This window comes from Mastigoproctus giganteus, chromosome 6 (assembly GCF_048544385.1).
Source record: "Mastigoproctus giganteus isolate SK-2022 chromosome 6, ASM4854438v1, whole genome shotgun sequence".
NCBI classification, from domain to species: Eukaryota; Metazoa; Arthropoda; class Arachnida; order Uropygi; family Thelyphonidae; genus Mastigoproctus; species Mastigoproctus giganteus.
The window spans coordinates 19,818,541-19,838,041 of NC_143580.1; the positions used below are offsets into that span (position 1 = coordinate 19,818,541).

At 36.5% G+C, this 19,501-nt stretch overlaps 1 protein-coding gene across 1 annotated transcript in view; it reads right to left on the bottom strand.

Moving 5' to 3' along the window:
- LOC150084039 (pappalysin-1-like) overlaps positions 1-18,401 on the bottom strand; it is a 68,338-nt gene extending 49,937 nt beyond the window's left edge. Inside the window, exons 1-4 of the mRNA XM_090375782.1 lie at positions 17,978-18,401; positions 15,062-15,291; positions 12,342-12,778; positions 5,665-6,081 (exon numbers count right to left, since the gene is read on the bottom strand). Of these exons, the coding sequence (XP_090231908.1) occupies positions 5,665-6,081; positions 12,342-12,778; positions 15,062-15,291; positions 17,978-18,401 (1,508 nt within the window). The remainder of the gene's footprint in view (positions 1-5,664; positions 6,082-12,341; positions 12,779-15,061; positions 15,292-17,977) is intronic.
- Between the last annotated feature and the right edge of the window lie 1,100 nt (positions 18,402-19,501).

A 19,501-nucleotide genomic window follows, 5' to 3' on the forward strand; every position in this document is an offset into this window, starting at 1 on the left:
TTATGTAGACATTCGATTTGAACTTCAGGCATTGACCGAAGTTTACGATGTAAATAACTTCACCAAGTTTTTAGAATGTAAAGAAAATTATGAGGCACTGGCTAACTTTGCAGACAAGGCTTTCCGCAGAAGGAAAGGACTTGCCGGCTGAGAATGATTATGTAATGTAATAAGTGTACTACCACTGTATATAGTTGCCTCCTTGGTATTAATCGTATTGTTACAAGACCTCTGATGAGGAAATGTATTTGTATTTATTGCCGGAAGGCAATATTAGCATTCAGAATATATAAGTCGATGTGCCAGGATCACTGTTGGGTGGACGGTGTCCTGGGACTTCGGCTTGTAAAAAGGTACATAAATTGTAAATCTTAAATTGTATAAATTGTAAATCTTACATTGTATAAATTGTAAATCATAAATTGTAAAACATAAATTGTAAATAATAAATTGCAAAACATAAATTGTATAAATTGTAAAACATAAATTGTATAAATTGTAAGATATATATCGGACCTCATTGTAACCGAACTGGTAGGTCCTAACTATCTGTATAGTTGTGTGAGTTGTGAAGGTTAATATAGAAGTTGGTGCCTTCAACAAATTGTAATAACTCAGTTGCAAGTGTTAAGGTTATATAGTATGTTTGTAATCATTCCTGTGAAGATGCTGGTTCAAAATGTTTTGTAAAACCACAAATTGTGAATAATGTACAGTTACTCTTCAGCGGCGGATAGGGGAAACCCTGGAGCCCGCAGAAAATAATAAAATACTTTGAATACTTTGTACCCAAAATACAAAACAAGTAATGCTGCTCCTACTGTGAAGTATGAAAACTGACAATAGAGATAAAATTTAGGACCGGAGTCTGTTGCTCATGCCGCTGTAGCCTAGTGGTCAGGCGCGCCGGTACATAAGTACACGTGCCTTGAGTGACCGGGATTCAAGCCCTTGACTACTGAATACGGTGCTGTTTCTTGTATTCTGTCTATCTTGTGAACTCCTCTGACCGTTTGGTCGTCCCAGAGTATAAACAGAAAATTTATTTATATCAGGAAGTGGATGCTCACAGGAGGATTTGTATATTCGGTGAGCTAATAAACTGGAATAACTCACAGGAAAAAAAACTACCCCTTTCCCGTGAAATCGGCTAATTACGGCTTCAAATAAGGACTTAGAAATTCCTTCACTCGTCAACAGGAATGGAACCTAGATCTCTCCAAAAAAAAGCAGACGACAACGTATCGTGCTGACTAAACTGCCACGCAGCACAGCATACTTCAACAGCTGAGAATTCTTGTATATATGCTCTTGTGAATCGGTATGTTCAATATAAAAGTAACAACTTCACGGATCGTCTCTTGGTCAGCACTGTGCAAATAACGATTATATAAATTGTTACGAATGTATATTCGTAAAATCTCAAAATAGCACTTTAATTTTTCGTACAGATAAATTCAAAAATAACCCCACAAAGTTGTAAGAAAGTATGGAAGGCTATGTACGTATGAAACCTATGCATGTAACTCTTCATGTGTTTGAATTTATTAAAATATATCAAGCATTGAATGAAAACCAGGACCTTGAAATTTTTATTGTTAACTAATTAAAAGTTCACAGGCAGTTGGCGAACACGCGAACACATCTAAACAAGAAAATAGCGATTGTTAGAACAACAGGGCGGACATAGTGCATTTTTTTAATTGAACAATCGAATCTCACAACCGCAACGTCAATGAGTTTTTGCACCACACGATATTTTTTTTTTACTTGATCTCCGCTCAGGACGCTCAGGCAACCCTGACGGAGACTAGCCAGAGAAAATGGGCAGCCTGGCTACCTCCTAGTGGTGTGTGCGGACAACACAGGGTCCCACTAGGGGCCCCCGCGGCCAAATGCCAGGTCCAACAGAACCCAACACAAAACTACACATTCGCCACACAACGCTTTTCTGACATTTACAGGAGTACTGTATCTCTTCACAGCGTACATAAGGCGCAGATGTGGGAAACCACAGGTGGCGCCTGACCCTAACGCTATGCACACTATGCACCACACGTTATGGTAAACAGCCCGCGGTAGACCTTTCATTTATTACTGTATGGGAATTCTAGTGTGCTGAAAAGTAAAGCAGTTCAGGTTGTTCGTATAAGTGATGAAACTTAGAAAACATGACGACAGCTTATGTTGGATGTTCTAGAAAATCAACATAACAAAGAACACGTCAACTTGCACTAGTTACACAGTTCCTTTCAAATTAGTTTTGGCTGCGGAACCCTTTTATAAATCTAAATCTTCCGCGGAACCCTCTGTATCAGTATATTTGTGTACAAATTAAATAAAAATCAGTGATAAAATTTAATGGAACATTTGAAGAACCACTATGCGAAACGTCAGTTTTCACTGGAACGCACTTTGGAGTCACTGAATTAGACCATTCTGCCAAATCTGTTTGTTCCTGGTGTAGGAAAGCATAGGAGTTTTGCATCGTTCCAGGCGCGATCTCAGGTGGGCCAAAGGGACTATAGTCTCCCTCAGTGGCGGATCCAGAAAAAAAAATTACAGGAGGAGCACCATTTGTGACGGGGAGCTCCATTTTGTGCCTTGTTTGTGTACAAACAAGGCACAAAATAATGCACAGAACAAAACAAATATGATAACCCCAGGGGCTCACATCTAGTACGTATGGGCTTGGCACACCCAGGGTCCTCAGCTGGATATCATCATTCTTCTTTTTCTTGGTGATTCCCTTCTATTTCTCTCTCTCTCTCTCTCTCTCTCTCTCTCTCTCTCTCTCTCTCTCTCTCTCTCTCTCTCTCTCTCTCTCTCTCTCGGGGTAATTCAGAAAAATTTTTTTTTTTTTTTGGCTGGTGCAGCATAAGCCTCAGGCTTCCTTGCACTCTATGGCTAATAATAATAATATAAAATACTCAAACATAATATGACTGGCGGACACAGACACACAGCTAAAGTCTGAATTACTTTGAAGTAAACATTACGCACGACCAGACTGCATGACGCCTCGAACTAGAATGGCGATCACATCAGCATTAGTGTTGCCAACTGTAGTCAGTTGAAAATAGTTGGGCCCCAATGCAAAAATAGATAAAATCCTATATTAACAATGAAAACAAATATATATTTTTTGTAGCTAAAGGAAATTTAAGCGATTGGTATATATTCTCCGAAAAACGACAGTGGGGGGGAACGTACCCCGCTGCCCCTACCCTGAATCCGCCACTGAACTCCCTTATGATAAAAATAATGTGTTTTTTTTTTTTTTTTTTTGCTGATACATGATGTTTAAAGCGTAATGATTCACTGGAACATTGCTTTAACACCTTTTGTACTACTGTAGCCCTCCCCTTTAGAAAATTCTGAGAATGCCCCTGCATAGTTCTCTACGTTAACAAGTAATGTTGTCCTCATAATAAAAACAATTGATAAATAAAATATTTATCTGGTAATTTTAGTATTTATGTGTTGTTAGTTTTTTTTTTTTTCCCCTCGGGGAAAACATAGCGATATTCCAGGATACCAACTTCAAAGAATCCTGGGACGTATATCGCATTGTAATACTTGTCATATTGATGACTAGTGTTGTATTGAGACGTTATAACTACTAATAGAACTACAGTTCCTTTCCTGTTTTCGGGGAAAACATAGCGATATTCCAGGATACCAACTTCAAAGAATCCTGGAACGTATACCGCGTTGTAATACTTGTCATATTGATGACTACCAATAGAACTACATGCGTTGCTTCGCATGTTTTTGATAGTTCAAAATACAAAAAGTCATATAAATAAATAAATTTTCTGTTTATACTCCGGCGCGACAACCAAGTCAGTAGAGCTTACAATAAATCGTCAATACAAATATTTATCGTATTTAGTAATCACGGGCTTGAACCGCGGTCCACTCAAGAAACGCGTGCTATGCACTCTCGCTCCTGACCACTGGGCTACGTCAGGCCTTCATGTTTACAATGCTATGAAGCTAGTTTTAATTACCCTCTAGGCTATTTGAAATAACACAAATGGTTATGAGGATGGTTCAGTAAAGATCTATATGCACCTTGAACTGCTGAAAGAAGGTCGAAACTTTCCATATTTACTAGTCCTTTTCTATACAGCCACCAACTAGGGAGACATATTTCTGCCATACACTATCGAAGTCATATGTGTACAGTAATTTAATTTCTCGGCAATAATTCTAATAATTTGTCTGTTTCTTCTTTATTGAAGGGAATAATCACCTCCTTATCCCTGCTAGAAAAATTCCTGTATATCATTGACAAAACCCCATGAGCTGTCCTAGCAACCCGTCTGCACTGCTCACAGATTTTCAGGGCATCTTGTGATTGCAAGAGAAACATCTTTATGTTTCTTTTGCAATTACAACATGCGATTTTATCTTTCTCGTGTTTGTAAAGGAAACATCAACGTTTCTCTTAAAACCATGACTTCTCAGAAATCGTTGCATCGTCATTGGGAAAATACCTGCAACTCAAAATGTACCCTGGGAATGCACAGAGGGATAAATTTGTAGAGAATAGAAAAATATGAGGAACATGGAAAATTTTCCAAGCCACATAAGCTTGTCATCAATGTGCCATGTGAATTGCGTGCAGCGGCATTTTCATAAAAAAACACCAAGCCTTTGGATAATATTTCATAAAGCTGTATATACTGAATAAAAAGTTAGTGTCATGTCCAGGCGATTATGGTGTCATTTTAATGACAACGATGAGGATCACATACCATGCTAGTTTCGAAAAAAATCAACAGTCACCTTTCGAACAGGTACTTCCTAGAAAGTACATCTCTTGTTTTCAGAGGTTTATTCATTGCCTCTTGTTTCAGGATCGAAATAGTGAATCCCGGTCTCATCAATAGGAATCAGTCAAGAAAAGAAGTACGTGTAATTGTATTCATTATTATAATGAAAAGTTTTTTTTTTAAATATCTACTCTTGCATCTTCTAGGGACTAATATTGTGCGTGCAGATGCAAATGGTTTTGCTTGATGTTTTTTCCACAGAACCAGAACATAAGCGTAACTTATCAGCCAATTCGCGAATTGTTGACAGTCTTCCGTGACTAAATCCTCCACTTTCTTCCATTCTCTTTCATGACAGAATAAAGTGCAGCCATTATCAACCCACTGCAGGATGGAAGCCTCCTCAACAATCCATACTGAGGGAAATGGACCATAATCTGCCATGCTGGTCCAGTGCGGGTTGGCAGATCGACCGTATTCAGTAGTCAGGGGCTTGAACCCCGGTCTACTCAAAGAGCGTGTGCTACTGCACTCCCGCTCCTGACCACTCAGCTACAGAGGCTGCCATGACACAATATGGTCAGTCAAATGTTATGTGGGCAGTGAAACGCTTATACCATCTGGAACTCTGCCCTAATATATATAGTCAATCCTTCCCATATACTGCACTCATCTCTTTATGAAAAAGGATCAGTGTTCCACTTTTCTTTCCCATGGTCACATTTGTTTCTGCTATAGGTTTTGTAACATAAAGATATATTTCAAAGTAAATGCAGATATTAACTGACCATTCCTCACATATTTTTACAACCGCATAAAAATATATTCACTTTTTTAATGCATTGAATCAATATAATAACATTTAATAAAATTAGGATATTACCTGTGCGGCGAATCAGGATTATAACAACTTTCTAATGCGTCCGATTTATCTGTATTACAGCAGTCACCACCATCCCAGCCGTGATAAGCTTTATTACACGAAGGATCACACATTCCATTTCCCCACAGGTTCTTGTCACACTCTGCCATTTCTCGATCACAATCGCCACCATCATTTCCAGTCATAGGAAACTGACATTCTGGATTGCACTCCCCATTACCAATTTTTTCTGGGTTGCATCCAAAGAGAATAGCTCTTTGGCGTAAAGATGTGTTATATACTGTCTCTATGTTTAGCTCCCAACTGATATTGTAAGGAGAAAAAGCCATTTGAAGTGCTTTGTGCTGAGCTGAGATTTGTTCTTCGGTAACAGTGAGATTTGATCCGTCTGTGTTGCATACAGATATAATCCTGTACCTGCAGATTTAAAGATAGGCTTATTAGTTTTAATAAAAGGTTTTAATATTTTTAAAATTAGTTTTAATATTTGCATTAATTAGCAAATAAGTTTAAAACATGTTTACAGTAGTAACTTACAAAAAAATGGAAAGTTTCTCTGAATGTACGTACATAGACATTTTTATGTTTCATTTGGTTGGTTGTAGTAAGGTTTTCGGCGGGTCAGCAACTTAAGTCATATTGCGCTGTATACAATAGGTTGCGTGTGTTCTGTGGTCGATTTGCTGTTTGCTAGACGAAAATCCCGAGTTTCCGGGAGAAAAAAACATGCTACCTGGCCCATAAAAATTCCTAGCATTATTTATGGGATTCGAATTCAGGCGTCTTCCACGCGGTGTAAGGAGGACAGTGATTATACCAACTGTGCTACCTACGAGGACTTCTATGTTTCACTAATTTTAACCAATTCAAAGAGATTATGATGGAGTTGATCTCGTTCTTTTCCTTGAAGCCTACGATTTCATTTATAATAACCTATTAAGACTAGAGTAGAGGTCCTCTTATCCAGCATTCTGTAAACTAACTTCCGATCAGCTATAAAATGCGATTGTGAGAGGGCATTGCATATTATCATTTAAAAGAAAGTAAATATCTCTTTGTATTTATTACCGATTTATATTTATTTATTATTTTTTTAAATTGCCAATTTTTATTTATTTTATATTTATAACCGATGTTAATAAATAATTAAATGTTATATTATTATTATTATTATTATTATTAATAGCCATATGATGCAAGGAAGCCTGAGGCTTATGCTGCACTAGGAAAAAAAAAAAGCTCCCGAGTTACCCTGAGAGAGAGAGAGAGAGAGAGAGAGAGAGAGAGAGAGAGAGAGAGAGAGAGAGAGAGAGAGAGAGAGAGAGAGAGAGAGAAGTAGAAGGGAATCACAAGAAAGAGAAGAAGGATGATATCCAGCTCAGGACCCTGGGTGTGCCAAGCCCATACTCACCAGATGTGAGCTATATAGTCGTATTCCGAAGTCAAAAGATCAACCCTCTCCCCCATGGTCAGCACAGTTGGATAATCACCGTCCTCCCACACCGGAATGAAAAGATCTCAGTACGAATCCCGTTAATGACGCGCGAGGAATTTTTATGGACCTTTTTCGCAACGTGACTCAGTTACGCGCCAGGGTAGCATGGTTTTTATTCCGGAAACTCGAGTTTTTTGTCCAGCAAAACAGTAAATCGATCGCAGAGCACACCCAACTTACAGACGTATGATGTATGGCGCAATATGGCCTAAGTTGCCGATGCAGCCAAAACCCTACGACAACAACAACCAACCAAGCTCCTCTCTATATCAAAATATCTACATCAATATTATCTATATCAAAATTTCCTCCAGTCTCCATTTCGCTTGCTTGTGTTTGTGTTATTCTCAATAAATAGTAATGTATTTATTTATTTTATTATTTTTTTTTCTACGCTGTACTGCAATGATAAACTTGAAATTAAACGAATAGGCAGATTAATAGTTGATATTAATATTGTAGAAAAGCAAAGTTCTAACAATAAATAAATAAATAAAATAAAAGAACAATAATAAATAATAATATTTTGGGACTACTAGTTAAAATTGCCAGAGGCCGCTACTGTTTCCAATAAACCGTCATATGTTGAATGGTTTTTTTGTTTTGGTTGTTTGTTGTAGGTGCATCAGTGGCTTAAGCCATATTGCTCCGTATATATTATGTCTGTAAATTGATTGTGTTTTGTTGTTCTCCTGATTTGCTGGACGAAAAACCCGAGTTTCCAGGAGGAAAAACCCATAAAAATTCATCTCGTCATCGGCAATGATTCGAACTCGGGTTTATTTTTCAATAAACAGGGAAATGGTCAGAGCCCATTAATGTATACAACTAGAAAAGAAGTAGCTTTAGTTTAATTTTCTTAATAGATTAATCTTCTATTTACCAGTTTGGTTTTTTTTTTCCTTCTAAGAAATAATAAATCCGACAATTATTATTTCTTTATCTGTCCGTTCGCATGTAATAGCTGAACTCCCGCTGCATGGATTTTCATAAAATTTTAAATATCGCTCTTTCGAACGATTTTTCGAGCCAAATTTCATTAAAAACAGACAAATAGAAATACGGTAATTATTTTATTTATTATTTATTTTTTTCATGCATATCACATATGCTATCCATATGTTGCATATTGTAGATGAAGCACTGGATATTTACTTAATTGGAGGAATAGATAGGCAATGTAGCGGATGCGTAGAAATGGAAAGGTTCACTCATAAAATTAGTTACTTTTTTTTGCTGTTTTTTGTTAAAAATCATGAGTTATTACTTTGATAACGCGCCTGAAATGTAGTGCACTGCGTATGTTAATTAACTTGTTCATTATCCCTGACCTTTATTATGAATGAAGATGAAATTCCCTGTAATATTATAGTCCTATGATTTTTATTCTCGTAGTAACGATGGATTGGTTGTCAAGGTTTTATACAGCTGCAATACGTTATTTGGAAACGGGTTTATTGGTTTTTTTATATATACACTTGGGATTTGTCAACTCATTTCTGAACTTCCTTGACTGAATTATAGTTGGCTTTGCCTTCTTATCACAAGTTGATAAGAAGGCAAAGTTACAAGTTGATTCAATATCTTAAGATTTCAGGAAGTGCTAGTTTGGTAAGAGAAATAGGCCTAATTGCCATGCGAATAGTATAGCAGAATACTTCTTGAGATTTCAAAAGAAAAGTGGTGTGGATGGAAGACAAGTAGTTGACAAAACTGTTTAATTAGAATAGTTTCAAGTTTCTAGAGATATTAAAATAGTAACTTATTCTCCAGATAACTTGTAGTTTCCATCCAATAAAACAGATAGACCAACTATAAAATATACGGATTTACTGAAAATATACACCGAAGCTTTATAATAAACCGAAATAAACCCCAAAGCAATTAAGAGTTGCTTTGGGGTTTATTTTAATTTGGTTGGATGGTTTTATTATCCAACTCAATGACTTCCTCATGTACTGCAAATTTTGTTTAGGTGGGACTGTAAACGTATTCTGCGTAACAGACGGAATCAACAGATACAGTACGAGTGATGATGGTTTTTATAATTTTACGATTGAGTTTGCCATTTTGAAACAAGATAGGGATCAAACAAATACCAGGCGGTCGTCATTTACGCGTGGGTTATGCTTCTAGAACATGCGCGTAAAAAAAGGCGCACTCAAATTACGACCCAATATGCCATACATTAAGTCCATGTTAGTAGTACAGTTCATATAATCATCGTCCTACCACCATCGGCTGGAAAAGACCTAAGTTCAAATCCTCTCAATAACCCGAGGAATTTTTATGTCTTTTTTTTTTTTTTTTTTTTACAACGTGGATGAGTTAGTCGGTCTCAGGCGTGAGTAGCGTCGTTTTTTCCTCCCGAAAACTCGGGTTTTTCGTCCAGCAAAATAGCAACTCGACCACAGAACACATGCAATTTACAGACATATCATATAAGCGCAATATGGCGTAAGCTGGTGATGCGCCTGAAACCCAACAACAATGCAAACATTAAAATTCTGGGTTCGAATGCATGCATGCGTATACAGTATAATAAAAATAAATAAATATAATTTTTATTGTGTACAACAGGATGTATACAATGTACCCTTCACGGCAGGAATGCCAGGGGCTTCACATTGACTGGTGGACAAAGGCCTTGAGGACGGGGCCCACATCGAAATTCGGGTTCATCCCCCAGGGCCAACAATATAATAAGTTTCAGTTAAATTATTCACAATATATTCATAAAGATATTATACAGTATTTTTGACATTATATACAATATTATACAGACATCCTTTTTTAAATTTATTATACTGCGCCATTACTGTGCAGTTTGCCTGGTTGAGTTTAGGTCATCAAGGATCTCTCTCCGGTATTTGCGATCCTTGACAAATTTGTAGAGGTCGCCTTCGATTGCTTGGACTGTGATAAGCAGATGCTTATCACAGTCCAAGCAATCACAAGCATCTGGAGGTGGTATCATAGTATGGGAAACGTTTTGTTGGCACGGACTGGGTCCATTGATAAAGGTAATCTGTCAGTTAAGAAATAAACATGTGAACATAAAAGAACAAATTAAAAAGTAAAATGTAAAATATTGGACTTCACTTTAAATAAAATTTAAAAATATCACTCACTGCAATCCTTTGATTTCTTGAGTTAGCTTCAATTTTATAAGCGTGTTTTGACTCTGCGTTCTTTTAATTTTAATATTTACGCGTATAGCAAGCTTTGTTTATTGTTACTTATACACACACTGGCCAAAAAAATTCGAACCTTTATTCAATATCGAATAACAGCAATTGTGCGGCGTGGAATGGATTGTGTTTTAGTGCGTTTTGGTCTAATTGTAACCATTCTTCCAACAAAATATCGTGGCTGCGACAAAGTTGAAAGAAAAGGACTTCGTTGTCGAACAACTCTGTCCAGCATATCTCACACATTCTCAATAGGATTGAGATCAGCTGAATGTGGTGGAAATCCGTGGCATGTTCTCGAAACCATTCTTGCACGATGTTCTGTTGCACTGTCATCCATAAAATGGCCATCACCTTCGGAATAAAAATGTAACAATGCAGAGTGCATTAGATCTGATACAAAATTCAGGTAATCGCTGGATGACTTTCGTCCTTCCACCTGTATCAATGGACCCAGTCCGTGCCAACAAAACGTTTCCCATACTATGATACCACCTCCAGATGCTTGGGATGTCTTAACAAGTCAAGCAGGGTCCATCGCTTCGTGAGGTTCTCCCCACACTCATTGCCTACCGTCCGTGCAAAACAAAGTGTATCGTGATTCATCTGACCACAGTACTTTCTTCCACTGTCCAATCACGACGCTCTCGGCACCACTACAAGCGGATTTTTCTGTTTTTCTCCGAAATAAGTGGTTCCAGATAGGTAGGCGATTGCCAAAACCCAATTTCTTCAATTCCCTGAGCATGATACGGGCTGAAATAGGGCATTTCTGGGCTTGGTTGAATTCCGATGTTATTTGCCGCATACTGGATGTCCTATTTTTCCTCACAGTCCTCCTGGTACAACGGCTTCGCTCATGAAGAATTGTTTTCTGCCACATTTACGCCTTTGAGGTGTGGAAGAAAAGATTGCATTCAGTCATTAAAAACCTTTGAGAAACCAGTTAATTTCTTTCATTCCTTGAATCGTGGATCCTGCTAAACATGAGCCTAGGATAAAACTTTTTTTTTCAGAGTATAATGTACCACGCGTTTTCCCTATTATGGCTTCAGCTTACTGCAGTCGAACAGTCTGTGCAATCTTTATACTCAACAAGGCAACATGTCATCAGCCTACGTTACAGTTTTCTTTGCATCTGTTTGCATTTCTTCTCTCTGTGACTGTCTTAATACAAAGATTCTAATTTTTTTGGCCTGCTTGTGTATTTTAAGGGCACGTTATTTCAGAATCGCGCAAAATAAGACCGTAAATCGCGACGCCCTGCGTAATGATTAAAGCTTTCGCCTAAATGTATTAAATTTGGGTTAAATACAAGCCGTGGCGAAACTGCCATACCACCAAGTCCGCCACCGCGGAGAAGAGGGGACGGTTAGAGGAGTCAGAGGGCCTGAAATTTGGTTTCGATGGTTGTTAAAGATTACGTAGGGCCATTAGGAAATCCTATGAGGTGCTCATAATTTATAGTTTCGCCTCTGAATACAAGTCTTAAATTTATTTCAAATAAGCGCGATACACTCATTTAGTTTTGTTTTTTCATCTCTAGTACAAGCGAAAATTTTTATGACATTATAAAAAAATACAAAAATCTAAATATAAAAAGAAATCTAAGATGTGTCGAAGATTTGTATCAGAAATAAATGTTTAACTGAGTCCTCTCACAACAAGAAGCAGTAGCGAAACACGGTTATCATTCGTTTTTTCTTTTTTCGTTCTTTTTGTGCTGAACTCTGCCAATAAGTAGTTGGGAAATTGCGCTTTGTTGCTAGTTCTCTCGACTCCTGTTTACAGAACATCAAGTTGAGAGGAATTCTCCTGTATTTACAAAATACTCGTATCAAATAAAGAAAGAATATATGGGGAAGCATATTTACAGAAGGGCAACATTATTGTAATTCCTTTTTTGATCCCAAAGACTTTATTTTGAGAAAGAATAAAATTGTAAAAAGTTAAATTATAACACGTTCAGAAAGTATTTGGATATATATTACCTCACTACTTTAGGATGTCTGAGCTCCCAGTTCTTTTGATAGCTGGTCACTACTTCTGGAGCATCGCATATCGTAAACCCACAAGGTGGTGGTCGAATCAGTGGATAGTATGGTTTTAAGGGAATATCAGAGACTACCAGAGAAGGCATATGAATGGGGAAATCCAGTCTGTTAGTATTGCTCCACTCCCAATTCTCTGTTGTATCAAACGTATCCACAAATACTAGTCCAGATTCGTTGAATAAGTTCATATGTTGGTTACGGGAATTCATGCACAGCATAACCTCTTCATGCGAAAGAGCCCGCTTCCATAACCGTAGATCGTCAATTGTTCCTCTGAAAAAACTACCTGGGTATCCCCCAATACGAAGTGTACGACATGAGTCTGTAGATGTCTTCATAAATGTGTCCCCTTTCTGGTCTTGACTAACTACAACCTGCCAACAAAAATAAACGACCTTTGTTAAGACAAAATCTTAAAAATTTTGAAACTTATGCAACAGCTCTTTTACAAACCCTCCAAAAAGAGTATCCGGATACATATTGGAATATTATTCTGGACTAGAATTTTTTGAAACTGCCACTTACTGCAATATAATATTAATATACAGTCTCCCCTAAAAGTTTGGAATCACACCGTATGACAACAGTTTTCGTTAATTATTTTTTTTATTATTATTATTTATTTATTTTTTGAAATTAGCTATGATAATGTAAGGTTTGATATTAGAGAACTTCACACTACAAAAAAGTATTTTAAGATTTTTTTTATTAGGCATTGAAAAATTCACAGCAAAAAAAGTTTGAAATGATTAACAACTATACTGATTTTTCATCAAAATATCCTCCACGAGATGTTATGATTGCCTTACACAGACGTGGCATTCTGGCGATTAATTTTATTATCGCGTTTGCCCACCAGTGCACGACATTGTGACGTTATTTAACAAATCCACAAATCAACAAAATTGTATGTTGTTACCACAACTGGAACCGGCGATACATGCAATTTTGTGGGCTCTCAGTTACCCTGTATTTCCTTTGTACCTGGTAGTATATTCCTTGAAGTAAATTGCATATACTATTTTTGCATGGTATAGAATAATCGATATTATGTGGCCGACTTTGTCAGGCTGATACATGGGTTTCATGGTTTTTCTCTCGAAAACTGGAATTTTTCATCCAACAAACACAAAAGAGACTAAATAATACAACAGTTTACAAACGCAATATACTGATATACTTTCATCAAGGTCTTAGTTGTTTCGACACAAATTTAAAACAATCAAACTTTACTCTTCACGGCGGTCCTTTACCATTAATGTTTATTGGTTAGTTTCAGAGGGACCCGAAGAATAAGGCCATTTTTAGGAGTTCAGTAAGCTCGATTTCTTTCTAATAGATTATAACGCTGCCGCCCTAAAGGCAACAACGAGTGGAGGCCTTTGTTCATAATAAGCTATTTGTCTGAGGCCATAGAGATCTTCAAACACGAATTCCATTGGACAGACATCGAATACTCTGGGGAGACAATTTAGAGTTGTCAACTGCCTACCAGAACCTTACTAGTGTTACCACTTACTCTCCTGGAAGATCGCACTTCATCACCACGAGGTGTCTTAAACACTGTAGTTAATACCATGGACCTCGTTGTGTACGTTGCCTATCAAGAGTGATCATATCCTCCTAATTAACGTCTACGGACTCCTTTACTGGATGCTCATTTTTCGATTCTTATGAGTTAATATATCAGAGATAGCATGAATCACTCATAATTCACTTATGATGGTTAATATATGGGTAATTCATATTATTATTTTTTAAATACAATTTAATAATTTATGATGAAAATTATTAAACCAAACATCATTCTCTTAACTTTTGCCCAAGAGTGTAGGCTTCGTACACTAACATATTATTGTTGTTATAGAGTTTTGGGTACATCAGCAACTTAGGCCATATTGCGCCTTTTGTATTATGTCTCTAAATTGGGGGGTTCGGTGGTCGATTTGCTGTTTGCTGGACGAAAAACTCGAGTTTCAGCAGAAATTTCCAAGCTATCCTCGCCTAATACCAACCAACTCAGGCACTTTGTGAAAAAGACACAGAAGAATTTCTCACGTCATCGGCGGGATTCGAACCCAGGTCTTTTCCATCCAGCGTGGGGAGGTCAACGATTCTACTAATTGTTCTATCCACGAGGGCCATATCGTTTTTAATTGCGGATACTAAAGTTGCCAAGATTTTTTTTTAAAAGTTAACTTAACTGAATAGTTAACCTTAAATTATTTTATTAACCTGAATTTTATTAACTTTAACTAAATTAAATGAATTTATTAACCTAAAGCTTAAAATCCTAAATTAACCTTAACTGAATAAATTCATAAAGAAAGCTAACTTTAAACAATTCGGTTTAAAAACCAAAAAGAACAAAAAAAACACTTTTGTTTTAAATTTAAAAAACAAGCTTCGTTAAGTCGATTTTACCCTTCATAATCTTGACAACTTTAGTATCCTCAATTAATGTGTGGATATATGTCCACACATTAATAAAATTCATGTTAATAAAATAATTTAAGGTTAACTTTAAAAAAATATAGTCCATCATATTGTGAAAAGAGGTATATCATGAATGCTTTGCTTGGATTGTGTATTGTCACTGGTTAGTCTTGCATACAACATCTGAAATTGAATTCCAAATACAAATTTCTGCAACTAACCTTAGCTCCATTAATATAGAATGCCACCCGATTACCGTCGTATGAAACCATTAGATGAAACCACTCTCCCGGTACAAAACCTATGGGGGCGATTAACTCTGAACTTTGGCGACTTTGAAACGTCTGAAGGCTGAAAAAGAATCGAGCATTTCTTTCATTCAACTTATCCAATGTTTTTATTCCTAGTTTCCAGCCTTTTCCTGGAAAAGGTGAACAAGCATCGGCACCCTCTACAAATAAAAATGCATGTTATAAATTGGATGCGATAATATCAAAATTACAGATCAATAAATATTAATTAAACGGTTTCAGCATATTCTCATTTCCGACCATATGACAAAAGGAGGTTTAATAACTTTGCTGCACGTGGTGCTCAGATTAGAATAAGCACACTAGCTAACAAGTGCATTATCATTATCATTATCATTATTAGCCATATGGTGCAAGGAAGCCTGAGGCTTTTGCTGCACCAGGCAGAAAAAAAAATTCTGAGTTACCCTGAGAGAGAGAGAGAGAGGAAATCACCAAGAAAGAGAAGAATGATGATATTCAGCTCACGACCCTGGGTTTGTTAAGCCCATACTCACCAGATGTGAGTCCCTGGGGTTAAATATATAGTACTTGAAAATTTATTTTGGTCACCCAAAATAAATGTAATTCAGGTGCGACTTCATCTTTTATTCTTTTTCTAAAACTTCAATGAAATTACTTTCGTTATGTCAAATAATAAATTATAATTTACAGGATGAAAAAAAGAGTTTTTTTTAATCCTAAAAGATGACACTTCATATGAAGAACTGCCATTGTTTAGCACTGTAATATCATTTGACACTGCATGCATTATAATCTGGGTCCTATAAATTCATAACGCCCGTTAAAAAAACTTTTTTCCTAAGTAAAACGCACAGGACCACATTCATAGTTAAGTGCAGTCTAGCGTTAAACATTGCCCTGATAGCGTTAAACATTGCCCTGAAACATTGCCCTGATAGCCCTTATATGCTGCATAGTAACTGTTTTATATTTGTGATAATATTAGTAAATTAATAAGAGGAGTTTACCTCAATATAGTACGTGGAACACTTCCGTATGATACCCTCCAGAAATTAAACCGGAAAAAACGCAAAAATCGACAACTTACCGGTACATTAAAGTAAAATATAAATAATTAAATAATCAATTTAACACAATTCAAAATCAATTCAAAACAATTAAAATTCAAATTAACGCAATTAAAAGAATCTAACGAAAATATTCAAAACGATTTTCGTTAGATTCTTTTAATTGCGTTAATTTGAATTTTAATTGTTTTGAATTGATTTTGAATTGTGTTAAATTGATTATTTAATTATTTATATTTTACTTTAATGTACCGGTAAGTTGTCGATTTTTTCGTTTTTTCCGGTTTAATTTCTGGAGGGTATCATACGGAAGTGTTCCACGTACTATATTGAGGTAAACTCCTCTTATTAATTTACTAATATTATTATCAACGTAGAACATATTGAGTATTACAGCTCTGATTCATACTATTTGTGATAATATAAAACAGTTACAATGGCGCTGTAAACTCCTTTGGCCATAGTCACGGTATGATTATTTATAAACAGTGAATTTAAATTTCATATTCAATAATTTACTTTCGTTCTTATAATATCAATTTACACTGAGTGCCCATTTTACTCCCACATAATAGCGAGTAGGTCCTATTTATGAAGGGAAGTACCCAGTAGGAAACGATTTCCAGGTAGCCTGTGGCATCCAACTGTCTCTCTACTGGTACCAAGGGAGTCTAATATGCACCACGAAAACACTCCCCCCATCATTATACTGCCACCACAAGCCAGCATTTTTAGTACTTGGCATGATGGATCAATTGATACATGTTGTTTACACAATATGCTGGTCTTCTATTGAATATGAAACAGGAGGAACTGAGATTCGTCTGACCTGGCAACATTTTTTCAATCCTTCTCTGTCAAATGTTGGTGTTCCTAATCTCACTATAACATTACCTTTGATTTTTTATTAACTGGAGTGGAATCCGGTCCGGTCATCAGCAGCGGTACAGCAATACATAACATTGGGTTGTTATTTGACCGACTGATGCGTTACGTTACCCTGCACTAGTTAACACTAGTTATCAACCTCAATCAGCCTCTCCTATCAACGAGCTATTTGCGACCACAGGATTGCCGTTGGGTGGATGTTATTTGGTTGTCGGACTAATTGCAATTCATCCGAGATATAGCCATAAGTGAAAAAAGGTAGCAGGGCTGCAGTGTTCGAGAACTCATGCCAGCGCGTCAGGTTCTAGTTATCTTGTCACGTTCAAAGTCCATTAAGTACATTCGTCTTGGCCATTTTCGCACTAACTTGCACACATGCGGCATCTCTAAGTATCTCCACCTGCTTTATATCACATGATACAAACACATGATTCTGTTACTGAAGAAGTGCTCCCTTTCATGAAATATGGAAGTGTACCTAATAAAATGGCTACTGAGTCCATAAATTAATTTTCACTTCAGAATTGTAGATTTTTTTTTTTTTTTTTTTTTTAATGACTATGATATGACCACTCCAAAATGCAACAATTTAAAGATCCGGCAAGGGTGAGAGGTTACAAAGTTTGACGGATTTGGAAGGTTGCGTTATCTTTTCTTTTAAAAAACAGTTATTAGTATGTGTCTCGTTACAATATTTTATACTGTTGTAGAAGAAACTGTCAATCATTCTTGCTTACATCCTATATTATCGTTAAAAAAAAAAAAAAACACAGGAGGTACTATGCATCTAGAATTTTTTTTAGAAAAATAATGGGAATACGGTTATACAGGGTTTTACAGCTGTATAGAGCTCTATATACGACTACAACATACCCAAAAATGAACTTGAAAACATCCATTAACTTACCCAGTATTACAGCTGGATTGGGTTGACCTCCTTCTGGCTTACACCGCAATTCTGCAGTGAAAGCTTGTCTGGGAACCACATCTCCAATCTTTCCATCCTCTCTATCTAAAGTTGCAGTGTTAGCAAGCAGTAACAAAGCTGTATTGTCGGGTTGAACATGGGGCAATTCACTCGCTATTGCACGTCTACCGCGGATAATATTCCCACTCCTTAGCGAAATCCTCTCTGTAGCAAAGTCTCCTATTTGGACAGGAGATTCAGGATTAGAGGAACATTGTGTCCATGCTCGTTCGCGTTTTTCTTGATGCAGTTGATAAGCATAGTCTTTCAGGTATTGTAATTTATTAAAAGATGATGCTTTATTCCTTTGGCATGTTAAACAAAGTAAAACCCCAAATATTAACATAAGTTTAGGCTTCTTCATGTTGATCTGTATGCTCTTAAAGTTCCTATTTATCACCAAGTATGCTTACATCACATTTGACACATTTATAGCATAAACTGACTGTAACTGTTGCAAAATATTATTAACGGTATATTCCCCTGACGGGCAGCATTAAATGCACGTGCACAATCGCCTAACTCCTCCTCCCAAAACTTCATCACATGTCTTGATCTCCGTTAATAGGTTAAAAAGAAAAGCCGATTTCTTGGTTACATCCCGACTCTAGTCCACGGTCACATAAAGACACCTCGTCCTTAATTATGACGTCACAACCTTGGCACAACATCCAGAGAATGCGGTTTTAGAAACGAAAAGAAAGTACAAAGGTTATGATGGTCAGCACCGATAACCTAGGCGGACTATCATGCAATAATGACCTTTAAGTCAAGACAAAGTATGATTCTTGTTTACGGATTGCAGCATTTCTCGAGAAGGAAGTAAATTATGTTCAGCATATATTATACAGTGTGGTTTGTATAATGCCTAAACGTAGTGTCTAAAAGTTCAGTCCGCTACTTAATTTTTAGTCTACGTATTCGTTCCTGTATATATGAACTGAACTATATTCTTTGAGGTTGAAAGTAGCCACTGGCAAATGGATTTATTATTTATTTTTATTTATTATTGTTCATCATCAGGGCCGAATTTAGACAAGAAACTAAGAGTTTTCAAACCATAACTTAGTTCGCACGTACCTAAATCTATCGCTGTTCAGCATAAAACTTTCTTTTTTAATAAGGATATATCTTCCGTTGCGTGTTTGAATCTTTAAGTCGGACAAATGTGCATTACAAAAATGTATAACTAATATAATATCATAATAAATATAATACCTCTGATAAATACTAAAATATAGAGTCCTTTTGCCCTGTGTATCCGTTACAAATTTTGCTGAGATTATCAAATAGTACGAATTTAACAATTAAAAATTTATGATAATAAAAAAATATCGCCAGATGTCGCTGAGCAACGATGCTACGCATACGACCAAGAGGGAAGATTAATTTATGTGGCATACGAAAATAAAAGTAAATTGGAATTTGTTTATGATGTGAACAAAGTAGTTCTGTAGAAGAAAT